General features: G+C 37.8%; 1 protein-coding gene across 19 annotated transcripts in view; it reads left to right on the top strand.

Moving 5' to 3' along the window:
• DLG1 (discs large MAGUK scaffold protein 1) overlaps positions 1-16,846 on the top strand; it is a gene marked incomplete at both ends in the record, with an annotated part of 254,956 nt that overhangs the window by 233,934 nt on the left and 4,176 nt on the right. For all 19 annotated transcript variants that reach the window (XM_080695610.1, XM_080695604.1, XM_080695603.1 and 16 more), the window contains 4 exons: positions 318-368; positions 1,616-1,717; positions 1,927-2,099; positions 10,570-10,679. In XM_080695610.1, coding sequence (XP_080551736.1) covers positions 318-368; positions 1,616-1,717; positions 1,927-2,099; positions 10,570-10,679 — 436 coding nt within the window. The remainder of the gene's footprint in view (positions 1-317; positions 369-1,615; positions 1,718-1,926; positions 2,100-10,569; positions 10,680-16,846) is intronic.

Here is a 16,846-nt window from a genome sequence, read left to right as displayed (position 1 = left end):
CGCCACCATACCTGGTTTTAGAACTCCTAGAATTTTTAACTACTTTGTGGATGTAGCTCGGAAGTAGAATGTCTTTAGGCTCAGTCCCTAATGCCTCCCCCAAATAAAATATTTATCAAACTTATCTTTATGACTTAATAATTTCCCCTTTTTTTAACTAAATATTGCCATAAGTAATATTAAAGTGCACTACCTTTTTCTATATCTATGCCATTTTCCCAGGAAAGTCATCATAATTTATATGTGTAAAGTTAAGAGTAGCATGTTATCTTTATGTCTTTATATATTTTCTTATCTGTGCTTTAACTTTCTGGTAGGTGGTCAAGAAGAGTATGTCTTGTCCTATGAACCAGTGAATCAGCAAGAAGGTTTGTGAAACCTGTTGATGTGTTTTCAGTCTTATAAAAATATATATACTTCTTACTTTGGAAAATAAATCTTTCTCATACCTTGAAAACTGCAGTATTAGGTTTTTACTACTTTTTTACTATATGTACAAATGTTAAAATTTACTATATGAATTTTCTGAAAGTATTGTTTTAGTTCAAAATATACTAGAAATCATTTCATATTTGTTTGTTTATACTGTTTTATTCCCTAAGCAACTTCTTTCTAATGATCACAATAACATTGCTATTCTTCCAGTAACTCTTTTTAAAAATCTTAGAAGCATCTTTAACCTTTCTCTTTTCCTTATTCTTTTTATGCAATCAGGTTCTGGTCTCTGTCATTTTCTAGTCTTTTTTCTTTTTTTTTTTTTTTTCTTTTTTTTTAGTGACCTCTTTTTCATTTCTCCGACCAAAAATATTCAAATTCTCACTACTAATCACCCTTACAGTATGATCACTTCCTACACCCAATTTCTTCTTTGTAGAACTTTTTTTTTTTTTTTTTTTTTTTTTTCCTTTTTGTACTGGGGATGGAACCCAGGGCCTTTCTACCTCTGGGCTATATTCCCAGACCTATTTTAAACTTTATTTGGAAACAGGATCTCACTAAGTAGCTGAGGCTGGCTTCGCAGCTATGCATTCCTGCTGTCTCAGCCTCCCAAGCACTAGGATTACAAGCTTGTGCCACCACGCCTGGCTTTGTAGAACATTCTTTGATTTGCTTCCTTACAATTTTTATTTCAAAAACCACTAGTAAAACACTGTACTTTTCTTATTCGCAATGAGATAATGTTAGCAATGAATAGAAATGTTTTCTTTTTATTTTTTATGGTGGTACTGGGGTTCCTGGAAGCCCTTCTACTACACTCCCAAACCTATTTTATACTTTTTTTATTTGGAAACAGGGTCTTTTAAGCCAGAGCAGCTGGCTTCGAACCTGCGCAATCCTCCTGTCTCCGCCTCCCAAGCACAGGGATTACAAGCGTGCGCCATCACGCCTGGCAGAAATGTTATTTTCTAAAATGCTAAATTTAACTTGGTTTATTTCTAGCAGATTTAAATTACAGATCTTAAAGGTTTACAAAATAGAAAGTCATCTTTGGTTGATGGTACAGTAATGAAAAAAATTTTCATAACAGTTCAAGATATTTCGTTCTCTGTTGAAATAAAATACACTAATATTTGTTGATTGTTTATTTCTCTTAACATGTAGTTTATGTTTATAGTTAATTATACTCGACCAGTTATCATATTGGGACCTATGAAAGACAGAATAAATGATGACTTGATCTCAGAATTTCCTGACAAATTTGGATCCTGTGTACCTCGTGAGTAACTAAAATAAAAGATATCCAATATTTTTCTTAACATTTCCTGTCACCTCTGTGTTAAACATAACCATTTTTAATGGTTTTTAGGTACTTTATCAACTATTCCTACATCCTCCATATTCTTTAGATTTAAGATAATATCTGTAGTAAATGTATCTATTATGTTTTTAATATTAAAAACTTCCCCAAGTTCTTTTCTATTAAAGATACAACTAGACCAAAACGAGATTATGAAGTAGATGGACGAGATTATCATTTTGTAACTTCAAGAGAGCAAATGGAAAAAGATATCCAGGAACATAAATTCATTGAAGCTGGCCAGTATAACAACCATCTATATGGAACAAGTGTTCAGTCTGTACGAGAAGTAGCAGAAAAGGTAAACCACAAATTAATCCTAGAATATAGTTTCTAATCAGTTGTGCCTTTGACTATATAAAAGAATAATGCGGTAGAAATTTTTGCTTCATATGCATGGAGAATATAAGATAGATGACGCAGCCTTGATTTTCTTATTAATGTTATGAATGTAATTAAGTATTTTGTTGTATGGCTTAGAAAAATGCATGCAAGATAAAGGGAGTCAAAGAAAATGAGTATAGAAATGATGGCACAAATCTCTCTAAGAGAGAAGGTTTTGTGATTTGGGGGTTTGGTTTGGTTTGGTGGTACTGGGGATGGAACCCAGAGGCATTCTACCTCTGAGCTACACCTCTAGCCCTATTTTTTATTCTTTATTTTGAAACAGGGTCTCACTGAGTTGCATAGGGCCTCACTAAGTAGCTGAGGCTGGCTTCAATCCTGTGCCATCCTGCTGTTTCACTTCCCAAAAACAGATTTCTAAAAGCATCCTTCAGAGTGTCCTAATGATATGTTAGCATTGAGTCCAAACGGTTTGATAATGAGACCAAAACAGTGTACCTCCCAGTACACTGCTGTGTTTAATCTGTCTTTAGACCTAGAAAGTAAACATCAACAAATTAGTTTATACCTTTAAAACTAACAATTTAAGGTTCATTTGTGGAATATCTAACAAACATTAAACAGATAATCAGCATGTCAGTATTCAGTGTATAAATGCTACTTTTTCTAGAAGTTTAAATTATTTGGAAATGTTTAGTTTAAACTTATTGAAATTGAAAATTTCCTCAAACGTTTTAGAAATTGGAAAATTTTAGTTATTGGTGATATAAATTAACCGAACTTCTTTTGAGAACAGTTTGGCAATACCTAATAAATGTACATACCTATGAAATTCCTCTTATAGCCCAGCATGGTAACACATACTCTTTATCCCAATAAGAAAGAATATTACAGGCTCTAGACCAGCCTCAGCAATATAGCAAAGGTCTTAGCAACTGCCGGGGTCCAGCCTCAGCCAGTCCAGGGGTCTTGAAGGAGGTGTAGGGTTGGCAGAATTGAAGAATGAGAGACACTGTGCTTAGTAGCAGGGGGAAGGCATCTCTGCCTGTGCCCTAGAATATACTTTATTATACATGAATCTGACAAATTACGGCAAGCCACATCATACGTATTTTGTTTTTCATTTAGTTTTTCAAAACCACGTTACACATATATTGTTTTTCATCTAGTTTTTCATTAACCTGAGTTTCACGTAGTAGGCACACCTCAAAACTACCTGTTTTTTCTGTTTTGTTTTTTATTAATTTGTAATGAATTGACCTACAAAACGTATTACTACTTTACATCACACATAATAATAAACTTTAAACTTAGCCTATCTTTTCTCTTAGCTACTAAATATTAGACTTACTGTATCTACTTCTAAAATTAACTGCTAATTTCATCTGCTATTTTGGCCACTAGGTATTCTATTAACTTATTTTGACCCAACCATCAAACCCCCACTAAACTTATTCTATTTTTCTAGCATACAATACCTACGCCTAATTTTTTATAATACCTATTAAGTTGTTTATCAAGAGGACTCTTTTGCCTTAGTAAGCAGGCACCAAGGAGGTCCCTGCCTGCCCAACCCGCTGTAAGAATGGCAGAGTCATGACATCAAGCCATTTTCCAGTAATATTAACTCTGTGCTTTCTGTTCATCATACACTCCTGTACAGGAAAGTGGAGTGTGGTTGAGGGAGAAAAGTATTCTAATTATTGCTCGCCCCCTAAGAAGGATAATACAGTGGACCCCCTAAATTATAAGCGACATATGGAGGGCCTTGCACAGTAGGTATAATTTGCCTAAAGTTAACTTTTCCTTTCATGACAAAAACCTTAATGAGTTAGGTGTTGTAAGCAGAGGAGCAAAGAGATTTTTCTATGTAGCTTCTAGTCATTTCTCCCATAGTCATATTCTTCTTAGTGCTATTCCCAGTACAAATCTTAGGGCATTTTCTAGTCATATTCACATCAATTTTCAGATTTTTACAAAACAGCAGTCCTCAATCAAAGCAATGTTCACATTTCATTAATATCATTTTTATAACTAAAATCAAGAGGGATAATAGCTTCAGTTTTGCCAGAGTCTTCTAGCCCTGTGGAATTCTCTTCCCAGCTGTGACCCTGTCATATAGCAGGAATGGCCCCTGTCATATAGCAGGAATGGCATCACCTCCTCCAAGCAACTTAGTGAGACCCTGTTTCCAATTGAAAAATAAAATTGGCTCAGGGCTGTAGCTCACCCCAGCACCAAACACACACACACTCCTACATCTAAGTATCATTCCATGCATGAGGATCATGTATGTTTATAGTTGTACTTTATAATGAAAAAAATTGAAATCAACAAAGGCAAATAGTTATTCTTAGGTGGGAAATAGCAACTAGAGTAAATAAATTAATATATCCACTAATAAGTGACATTCGCATTGATAAATCTCAGAATTATAATAGTGCATTATACTGGCCAGATACTATAACAGAATACATGAGAACTAACTTTATAAAGACAAAACATTTATTTAGCTTAGAACTTTCGAGGCTCAGAGTCCAAGATCAGGTGATGCCATTGGTTGGCATTAGTTTGGCAAGTGATGGGAACAGATAGTGGCATATCATGGCAGGAGTCCATGTCAGAGTAAGCAGTCATATCTCAAACTGGAACTAAAAAAGAAGGTGGATGGGGTCCTACAGTGCCTTTTGAGGGCACAACCCCAATGGCATAGGTACCCATCAATTAAAGATTCACAGCACCTCCCAGTACTACCTTTACATATGGACCTTTTGGGGACGCTCATCCTAACAATAGCATGAATAAGTCAAGTTGCCTACTAATATATACAGTATGATACTATTTATGTAAACTTTAAAAAATATAAGGCAGCCTATTTAGTTCATAGATCACATATTTATAAACATTAAAACAAGCTGGATGTAGTAGCAAACCTGTAATCCCAATACTTGGGAGGCTGAGACAGGAGAACTACAGGTTCAAGGGCAGCCTCATCAACTTAGTGATGTTTCAAAATAAAAAATAAAGCCAGGCATGGTGTGGTGTACGCTTGTAATCCCAGCACTTGAGAGGCTGAGACAGGAGGATCACACAGGTTCAAAGCCAGCCTCAACTACTGAGTGAGGCTCTCATCAACTTAGTGAGACCCTGTTTCCAAATAAAGTATAAAATAGGTCTGGGAATATAGCCCGGAGGTAGAAAAGCCCCTGGGTTCCATCCCCAATACCACACGCACAAAAAAAAAAAGAATTTAAAAAAAGAAAATAAATAAAACAAGGCTGAGGGTATAACCCAGAGAAAGAATGCCCCTGGGTTATATCCTTAGTGCCAGGGGGCAAAAAGGGATAGGGATATAACTAGAGGCTCTGGGGGTTCAATCCCCATTAACAGAAGAAGAAAATTAAAGCTTGCAAGCCAGGCGTGGTGGCGCACACTTGTAATCCCAGCATTTGGGAGGCTGAGATCGGAGAATCACGGTTCGCGGACAGCCTCAGCTACTTAGTGAGGCCCTCTGCAACTTAGTGAGACCCTGTTTCAAAAGGTGTATCTCAGATCAAATGCCCCTGGGTTCCATCCCCAGACCCACCAAAAAAAGAAAAAAAGAAAAAGCTTGCATAGAAATAATACACAAATGGATATATGTGCTATCTATCTAATAGTTACCCTCTGAAAGAAGAGAAAAATGTTAAAGGTTTAACTTTTATGGAATGTTTTGTTTATTTTTAATTCTCATTTATAAGTTTACAAACCACACTCTCAGCCTAAGGCTAATAATACCCACACTTCAAATTACTGATATAGAAGAAAACACCAAATCCTGGAGGACTATTTCTTGCATAAATCTTGCAGAGAACAAAAGCAGTCTGAAGAAAAACATGAGAGGGAAAAGGAGGAGAGCAGACAGTGCACCTAAGATTGATCTGAAATCACCACCAGAAAGAGTGTCTACCCTAAATTAACAGAAGCTTCTGAGAGAAGGTCCTGTTGGACCCGAGTTGTTAAAGAATCTAAAAACACAGAAGCAACGGAAAGCAATTACCCAGTAATCCCAGTACTTGGGAAAGTGAGACAGGAGGATCACAGGTTCAAGGCCAGCCTCAGCAACTTAGTAAGACCCTGTTTGCAAATAAAATATAAAATAGAGCTGGGAGTATAGCTCAGAGGTAGAACACCTTGGGCTTCAATCCCCAGTACCACAAAATACAGGAAAAAAGAAGGCAATTTTGGAAAAGCAACTCTTCAGGGAAGAAGAAATGAAAAGGGAGAGGTGTCCTAAACATACAAACTTTTTTTTGTTTTGTTTTGTTTTTGCGGGTCTGGGGATGGAACCCAGGGTCATTCGACTCCGAGCTATACCCCTGCTCTACTTTTTATTTTTTACTTTGAAACAGGGTCTCACTAAGTTGCGGAAGGCCCCACTAAGTAGCTGAGGCTGTCCGCAAACTGTGATCCTCCAATCTCAGCCTCCTGAATGCTGGGATTACAAACGTGCTTGGCTCAACGCACCAACTGTTAGTACAAGGCAAAGACAAAAATAATAAAGGATGTGAAGAACCATAAACAGCATACTCAATATGAAATACTGCATGCTGATAATTTAGAATACATTTTCAGACTCCAAAGAAAGATTTGGAAAAAGTGATTATAAGGTCAAAGAAAATATTAAGACGTTCCATAAAGTAGAAGTTTTATAAGTTATGCTGATTACAATTTACAGTCAAGCTATAAAATTATTTAAAAAAATCATAACTAGCTGGGCATGTAATCCCAGTACTTGGGAGGCTGACACAGGAAAGTCACAAGTTCGCAGCCAGTCTCAGCTACAGCTACTTCGTCAGGACCTCTGCAACTTAGACCCTGCTTCAAAATAAAGAATTAAGGGGGGGGGGGAGCCTGGCCTGGTGACACAGACTTGTAATCCCAGCATTTGGGAGGATCACAGTTCAAGGACAGCCTCAGCTACTACTTAGTGAGGCCCTTTGCAACTCAGTGAGACCCTGTTTCAAAATAAAGAATAAAAAATAGGGCTGGGGGTGCTCAAAGGTAGAATGCCCCTGGGTTCTATCCCCAGTACTGAAAAAGAAAAAAGAAGGAAAGAAAGAAGAGAAAGAGAAGGCTGGGGATATAGCTCAGAGGCAGAATGCCCCCTCTTTTCAATCCTCAGTATGGCCAAAAAAATCAAAACCAAATAGCCAACCACACAAGCCTATAATCCCAGTGTTTGGGGAGGCTAAGACAGGAGAATCACTGGTTTGAGGTCAGCATGCAGCAACTTAGCAAGACCCTGTTTCAAAATTTAAAAGGTTAGTATAGTTACAGGTAGAATGCTCAGTACCACCCACCACCCCCACCCCAACACGCACACACACACAAAAAAAAACCAAGGGTAAAAAGAATATACCACATTAGTGGAGGCTAGAGAGACATTACAACCAGACGCAGGTGTCATTCTGAATTGGATCTAGTAAGAGAGATTAGGTGGCCAGCTATGATTATACTGTGGTTATGTAAGAAATGCCACTATTTGTAGAAAATATAGGTAGAAAATCATTGTTTGTCATTTACTCTCAAACTCTTATATGAATATGTAGAAAATAAAGCAAAAATGATAGACTTAATATTTCAATGTCAGTTTTTTATTTTTAAGCAATAATGTAAAATATTAGTATCTGTTTAAAATAGGTAATGGGTACATTATGTCTATTATTTACTGTGTGTTACAAGTATTTTATGGTATCATTTCTATTTTAAATATGACTACTAGCTGGGCTCTGTGGTGCACACCTGTTAAAACCCCAGTACTTGGGACGCTGAGAGGAGGATCAAAAGTTTGAAGCTAGACTCAGGAACTTAGTGAGATTCTGTTTTAAAATAAATTTAAAAGGCTGGGATGTAGCTTAGATGTAGCATGCCCCTGGTTTCAATCTTCACTTCCACACACACACACATAAGAACTAACTGCTAGGTATGACACACACCTGTAATCCCAGTACTTTGGAGGCTGAGACAGGAGGATCGCAGGTTCATGGCCAGCCTTAGCTACTTAATAAGACTGTTTCAAACAAAATAAAATAGGTAAAATAGGGCTGAGTGTGTAGCTAAAAGGTAGAATGCTATGGGTTCAATCCTTAATACAATTTTTTAAAAAAAGAAGTCTACTGTTGAAAAATATCACTTATTGATGTAGACTCAAGCCTTTAAATTAGACGGTACAAGTGTGCATGTTGGTGTATATCTGTAATCCCAGTACTCAGGAGGCTGAGACAGGAGGATCACAGTCTCATAGCCAGCCTTCAGCAACTCAGACCGTTTCACCCTTGTGAGACCCTTTATTTCACGTTCCTTCTAAAGTTTGCCAACAAGAAATAGCAAAAAAGCAAACAAGGATATCCATATCATCCAGACTTCATTTTAAAATAAAAATAGCCGGGTGTGGTGGCGCATGCTTGTAATCCCAGTGCTTGGGAGGCTAAGACAGGAGGATTGCACAGATTTGAAGCCAGCCTCAGCTACTGAGTGAGGCTCTCAGCAACGTAGTGAGGCCCTGTTTCCAAATAAAATATAAAATAGGGCTGGGAGTATAGCCCGGAAGTAGAAAGCCCTGGCTTTTGCCCCCCCCATGCCAAAAATAAATAAGTAAAATTAAAATGAAATAGGACTGGGGTATAGCTCAGAGGTAGAATGCCTCTGGGTTTAATCCCCAATACCAAAAAGAAGAAAATTAGAGGGTGCTTTATGAGGGAGAGCCTGACTTAAATAAAATGTTATAATAAAATCTTATAAAAATTTGTTATATTAAAACGTTAGTTTATAAATACTACCCTGTTTACCATGGAAATAGTTCATATTAAAAACTCAAATAAGTTTTGTCAATGAATAAACATGTCAGAAAAAGTTTTGTTTTTTGTTTTCAGAAAAGTTATTTAAATTCAGAATTAGGCCAGGCGTGATGGCACAATCTTATAATCCCAGTGCTTGGGAGGCTGAGACAGGAGGAGCACACAGGTTCGAAGCCAGCCTCGACTGCTTAGTGAGGTTCTCAGCAACTTACACCCTGTTTCCAAGTAAAGTACAAAAATAGGTCTGGGAGTATAGTCCAGAGGTCGAAAAGCCTCCTGGGTTCCACCCCCAATACCACAAAAAAAAATTTTTTTTTTAGAATAAGGATCCCCAAATGCCATTTTATAATAAAGTATTTGCCAATTCCTAATAAAATAAAAAATAGGAGAACAGAATAATGATGGTAAGATTTTACAAGTATATTCATTTTAGAAAATATACTACTGCTGCTGGATTTTTTACCTTTTTTCTGTACTGGGAATTAATGACTAATCCTATATTTTTTTATGAAATGATGATTATAAGAAGATGGTCATTTGGAATCTTTTTAGTAATACGCTTTCTTGACAAAATTAGAGGAAGGAACCCAATATTATGACTAATTTTAAAAATTACTGATCTATGAAATCTAGGACTATAGGAACTATTTTTATCCCTTTTTCTTTTTTATTTCTTTTGTGTGTGTTTGTGTGTATGAGTGTGTGTGTGGTACTGAAGGTGGAACTCAGGGGCTTTCTACCTCCGAGCTATACTCCCAGACCTATTTTATACTTTATTTGGAAACAGGGTCTCACTAAGTTGCCGAGAGCCTCACTAAGTAGCCGAGGCTGGCTTTGAACCTGTGCGATTTTCCTGTCTCAGCCTCCCAACCGGGGATTACAAGCGTGTGCTACCACGCCTGGTTTTTTTTATCCCTTAACTTTTTTTTTTTTTTTTTTTTTTTTTTGCGGGTCTGAGGATGGAACCCAGGGGCCTTTGACCTCTGAACTACACCCCTTGTCCTAATTATTTATTCTTTATTTTGAAACAGGGTCTCACTAAGTTGCAGAAGGTCTCACTAAGTAGCTGAGGCTGTCCACGAATGGCACTCCTCCTGTCTCAGCCTCCCAAATGCTGGGATTACAAGCATGCGCCACCATGCCCGGCTTATCCCTTAACTTTAAATGTAACTTTTAAAGCCAGGTGTAATCCCAGTACTTGGGAGGCTGAGACAGGAGGATTGCAGGTTCGCAGCCAGCCTCAGTTACTTGTGAGGCCTTCTGCAACTTACTGAGATCCTGTTTTAAATAAAAAATAGGGACAGGGGTGTAACTCAGAGTTAGAATGCCCCTGAGTTCAATCCCCAGTACCAAAAAAAGGTAACATTTCTTTGAGAATTTTCATTTCATATTCTTTGAGAATACAATTGTCTTTATTTTACTTTCCCTCCAAAGTGTGTTAACAGAAATAGCAAGTTTCCTTAAAGTGAATAAGGATCTCTATATTACCATTATCCAGATTTCATGCCTATGGGAAATGTGCCTCTGATAAAACTGAGAAGACCTGATTCACTTTTCTTTTTTTTTTTTTCTTACTCTGTATTTTAGGGTAAACACTGTATCCTTGATGTGTCTGGAAATGCCATAAAGAGATTACAAATTGCACAACTTTACCCAATTTCCATTTTTATTAAACCCAAATCCATGGAAAATATCATGTAAGTATAAATGCCTAAGGTATAGCTTCTAAATACAAATCTAGTTGATGGTTAGTAATTTACCCTCCCTGAATCTCAGTTTTTCTATCTACAAAATAAGGATCAGCCTGGTGTAGTGGCACGCACTTGTAATCTCAGCACTTAGGAGGCTGAGACAGGAGTATCACAGGTCTGTGGCCAACCAAACCAATGAGGTCCTCCAAAACTTAGTGAGATCTTGTTTCTAAATAAAATAGCTGGGGTGTAGCTCAGAGGTAGAATGCCACAAGTTCAATTTCCATACTGCAAAAAAAATAAAATGAGGATAATAATAATAATATTAATATACCCACCTAATTGGGTATTGTGAGAAATAAGTTTTGTGTGATAGTAAGAGAATAAATAATAATAGCTACCTAATAGAAGGCAAAAAATAGAACCTAAATAAAACAAGACCAAATATAGACCAAGCATAAATCAGGTTGGGGAAAAAATATAGACAGTAATGGTGTGAAACTGTAATGCACCAATAAAAGTATTAAAAAATAAATAGGTGATATAAATGAATCTAAATATTTCAATGAATAAACTGCTATCTATTTTTGTTAAATGTTCTAATTAAAAATGCAAAATTGGCCGGGCGTGGTGGTGCACGCTTGTGATCCCCGCGCTTGGGAGGCGGACACAGAAGGATCGCACAGGTTCGAAGCCAGCCGCACTGGCTTAAGAGACCCTGTTTCCAAATAAAAATATTAAAAAATAGGTCTGGGAGTGTAGCCCGGAGGTAGAGGGGCTTCCAAGTACCCCAGTACCACCAAAATAAAAAAAGCAAAATTGTCAGAATGGATGAAGAAATAATAAACATGTCACTTTCATAAGATATGCTTTAAATTCTAGGCTATAGAAAAATTGAAAGGAACAGACTATACAAAAAGAGGTGCACCTGTAAACTCAGTACTTGGAAGGCTGAGATAGGAAACTCACAGGTTCACGGCCAGCTTCAGCCACTTAGTTTAATAAAACCCAGTTTTAAAATAAAAAATAAAATATTAGGCTGGAGCTATAGCTCAAAGATAGACTGCTTCTGGGTTCAATCCCCAGTACCACCAAAAGGGTGGGGAGGAGGGAGAGATTATGTAAATATTAACCAAAAGTAGACTGGTTTTATAGTTCTGTCAATATACTTTCTCTCTCTCTCTCTCTGTCTCTCTCTCTCTCTCTCTCTCTTTTTTTTTTTTTTTTTGCAGGTGTGGGGATGGAACCCAGGGGCATTCGACCTTTGAGCTACCCCCCCTGCCCTATTTTTTATTCTTTATTTTGAAACAGGGTCTCACTGAGTTGGAAAGGGCCTCACTAAGTAGTAGTTGAGGCTGTCCATGAATCGCCATCCTCCAGTCTCAGCCTCCCAGATGCTGGGATTACAAGCATGCGCCACCATGCCCAGCTCAAAATATACTTTACTTAAAACAAGAAGTATTACAGCATTACTAAATATTTAATAAGAAGATCATTTTACCAGGAAATTCCTATATATTTAAAACTGTGTTTCTGCATAATAAAGTCTCAAAATACATAAAGCACAAATTCACAACTGTATAGAGGAAAAAAGGTAATCCCAAAATCATCATGGGAGAACATAACACATAGGAAATTATCACATAAAAAAGTAAACATTAAGCTGGGTGAGGTGGCACAGGCTTATAATGCCAGTACTTGAGAGGTTGAGACAAGGAGGATCCCGGTTTGTGGCCAGTTTCAGGTATTTAGTGAGTGAGGCCCTCCACAACCTAGTGAGACCCTGTTTCAAAGTTAAGAATAAAACAGAGTGAGCCGGACATGGTGGCACACGCTTGTAATCCCAGCATTTGGGAGGCTGAGACAGGAGGATCGTGGTTCGTGGACAACCTCAGCTACTACTTAGTGAGGCCCTTTGCAACTCAGTGAGACCTGGTCTCAAAGAATAAAAAAATAAAGCTGGGGTTAGAGCTTGGAGGTAGAATGCCTCTAGGTTCCATCTCTAGTAATGCAAAAAAAAAAAAAGGTATGTAGCTGGGAGATATAAAAAAATGGTAATAAATGTATACATTAAAAATCAATATGGATAAAGAACAACACAAATTAAAAACTTTTCAGCCAGGCATAGGTGGTGAAGACTTGTAATCCCAGTGCTTGGGAGGCTGAAACAGGAGGATTTCAGGTTCGTGGCCAGCCTGTAAGACCCTCTACAATTTGTGAGACCCTCTGCAACTTAGACCCTTTTTCAAAATAAATAATAAAATAGGGCTGGAGGTGTAGTTTGGAGGTAGAATGCCCCTGGGTTCAATCCCCAGTACCACAAAAATAAAATAAAAAGAGCTGGGGGTAGACTATCCTTGGGTTCAATCCTCAGTACCACAAAAAAAAAAAAAAAGATAATAGAAAATTAACCATTACATTTCTGAATACACAGAAAAAAATCACTGAATGATTGGAACAAAATAGTAGTGATTTTTACCAAACAAATATATTTGGATATTGTAGTGTTGTTGAAGGAACAATTCCCAGCCCTAAATATTAAGAAAGGACATTGAGAATCTAATATTAGAAAAGAAATATTGAAAGTCCAAACTTTTTTTTTTTTTTTTTTTTTTTTTTTTTTCAGTATCTAGGGATGGAATCCAAGGGCATTCTACCTTCAAGGTACACCTGCAGCCCTGTATTTTATTCTTTATTTTGAAACAGGATCTCACTGAGTTGCAAAGGGCCTCACAAAGTAGCCAAGGCTGTTTGCAAACCTGCGATCCTCCTGTCTCGGCCTCCCAAATGTGGGATTACAAGTGTGAGCCACCACGTGTGGCTTGAAAATCCAAACTCTTAAAAATTAAAATGTCAGTCAGTTAAATATAGAAGATCAAGCCGGGCGTGGTGGCGCATGCTTGTAATCCCAGCATTCGGGAGGCTGAGACCAGAGGATCGCAGTTCCCGGACAGCCTCAGCTACTTAGTGAGGACCTCTGCAACTCAGTGAGACCTGGTTTCAAAATAAAAAATAGGGCATGGGGTGTAGTTGGGAGGTCGAATACCCCTGGGTTCCATCCCCAAACCCACCAAAAAAAAATATATATGATCAGAAATTAGTATAATAGAAAACATGTATAGATAATTAACAAAACCAAAGATTTTTTTTTTTAATATACAAGAAGTTACTACACATTTAAAAGTTTTAAAGTAGAGCCAGGCATGGTGGTGCATGCTTGTAATCCCAGCATTTGGGAGGCTGAGACCGGAGGATCGCGGTTTGCAGACAGCCTCAGGTACTTAGTGTGAAGCCCTTTACAACTCAGTGAGACCCTGTTTCAAAATAAAGAATAAAAAATAGGGTAGGGGGTGTAGCTCAGAGGTCAAATGCCCCTGGGTTCCATTCCCAGACCTGCAAAAATAAATAAGTAAATAAATAAAAGTTTTAAAGTAGACATTTAAAAGTTTGACAGAAGGAACCTAGTGGGAAAATGATCTTCCTCATAAAAGAGAACCTCCATATAGTCAGTAAATACATTTGAGATGGTACAAAATTAATTGTGAAAATGCAAATTAAAATCATAATGTCACATACTACCACCTACATAACAGAAGAGCTAAAATGAAATAGAAATATCAATGTTGGCCAGGAAGTAGAGCAACTGAAACTTAATAATGTTAGGATATAAATAGATACATTTACATTTGTGAACTGTTGATAGTGTTTCTTTTTTTGTTTTGTTTTGTTTTGTTTCAGGTTTGGGGATGAAACCCAGGGGCATTTGACCTCCGAACTACACCCCCTGCCCTATTTTTTATTCTTTATTTGAAACAGGGTCTCACTAAGTAGCTGAGGCTGTCCGCGAACCGCGATCCTCTGGTCTCAGCCTCCCAAATGCTGAGATTACAAGTGTGTGCCACCACGCCCGGTTATACTATTTCTTAAAGCTGACGATATGCATAACTTTTATGACTGACCCAGCAGTTTCATTCCTAGGCATGTACATCCTGAACAGAAATGCTTACATATGTTAACTAAAGACATATATTTGATTCTGACAGAATAGCCAAAAATTAGAAACTACCCAGATGCCCACCAGCAGCAGAATACATAAATTGTGACATATTTATAATAAAACATTCAATGGTAATGAGAATGAGCAATCTCTGACTATACACAAAAATATGTAAGAATATTAGAACTTGAGTGAAAAATTCTAGACCTAGAAGTAAACATATTTTTAGTTCCAAATTAAATAATTGCTTATAAAAACTACTCTTTGCGCCGGGCGTGGTGACGCATGCTTGTAATCCCCACGCTTGGAAGGCTGAGACAGGAGGATCGCGCAGGTTCGAAGCCAGCCTCAGCTACTTAGTGAGGCTCTCAGCAACTTAGTGAGACCCTGTTTCCAAATAAAATATAAAATAGGGCTGGGAGTATAGCCCGGAGGTAAAAAGCCTCTGGGTTCTACCCCTAGTACCATAAAAAAATAAAAAATAAAAAGCTACTCTTTAAAGAAGGTTGGTACTAGAGTGAGCACATTTAGATTCTAGGGTACTGGTAATGTTCTCTATTTTGATCTAAGCCCTAGGTACACAGGTATGTGTAGACTTGTGAGAATTCATCAAGCTCAACATGTTTTGTTTCAGGATTTTGTTTGTGTTTTGTTTTATTTGGGGTTTTTTTTTTTGGTACTATAGATTTAAATCAGGGCCATTCTACCTCTGAGCTACACCCCCATCTCATAAAAATAACTACATCCTATTTTTTTGAGGTACTAGGGATTGAACCCAGGAGCATTCTGCCCTTGAACTACTCCCTCAGATGTATGTCGTGTGTGTACACATTCACATATGTGCATACTAGAGATGAAACCCAGCAGCTTTCTACCTCCAGGTTATGTTCCCAGCCTATTTTATTTTTTATTTGGAAACAGAGTCTCCCTAAGTTGCTGAGAGCCTCACTAAGTTGTTGAGGCTGGCCATGAACCTGCAATCCTCCTGTCTCAACCTCCCAAATCTGGGATTACACATGTGCCACTATACCCAGCTAGGTTTGGTTTTGGTTTTGTTTTCTTAGGAGGTGGTAGTGGTGGTGGTTTGGACCAGGGGCATTCTACACTCCAGCCACAGCCCCAGCCCTTTCTATTCTTTGTTTTGAAACAGAATCTTACTTGGTTGCTGAGAGTCTCACTGAGGTTCTGAGTTAGTCTCAAACCTTCCATCCTCTCATCTTAGCCTCCTAAGTACTGGGATTACAGTCGTGCACCACCATACCCAGCTCATATATGTATTATATTGCTCTTCTCTGTTTGAAAGTTACAAACAACATGAAGAAGAAAGAAAATAAGACAAAAAGAAAGAACATCTAGTCTTGTACTCAATAAAGAATTTGACTCTGTCACAAAAAGCCCATCCACAAATAAAACAGTTGGTCAAGAAGACTTAATGAACTCTGCCACAATCTAAAGTAATGTACATCTTACACAAATTCTCCAACTAACTTATAAGCATTATTTAATTATATTAAAGACCTGCTAGGCACTTTACAAGAAAGATGACAAACCAATCTTAATTATGAATATTGATGTTATTCTTTGCCAAAATATGAGCAAGTTGAATCCAGCAATTAATTTTTTAAGTAAGGTAAATATAATAACCACGTAGGGTTCATTCCTAGAATTCAGGCTAGTTTAACATTTAAAAATTGAGGGATCAAGGGTATAGGTCTGTGGTAGAGCACATGCCTAGCATGTGTAGGTTGCACCTTCAATCCCCAGCACCAAACACAAAATAGTGGTGGAGCTAGAGGAAAGGTGGCAGAACAAACACTGTGGATACATCACCCAAGAGGATCTCCAAATAGAGCCAGGAATAGCACCAGGAATCCATCTCCCCAACCCACACAACAACTGCACTGGTATTGTCTGACTTAACACTTTTTCTTAGTTTGTGGTACTAGGGATTAAACCCAAGGCTTTGAGCATGCCAGCCAAGAACCCTGCCACTGAGCTCTACTCCCATTCCTTGATAGAACTGTTTTGAAACTGAAGTCTCTTTAAGGCTTGTAGCTTCCCCAGGAAGGTTTGAAAGATTAACTTTACCCTTCACATGGTAGCAGCCACCCATCCCTCATCCTCAGTTCCTCACCACAGCAGGCTGCCATGCATGAAGTTCTTGAGCAGCTTGCAT

Source organism: Muscardinus avellanarius, assembly GCF_963383645.1.
Source record: "Muscardinus avellanarius genome assembly, chromosome: 5".
NCBI lineage: Eukaryota > Metazoa > Chordata > Mammalia > Rodentia > Gliridae > Muscardinus > Muscardinus avellanarius.
This window is presented reverse-complemented; position numbering and strand designations above follow the sequence as displayed.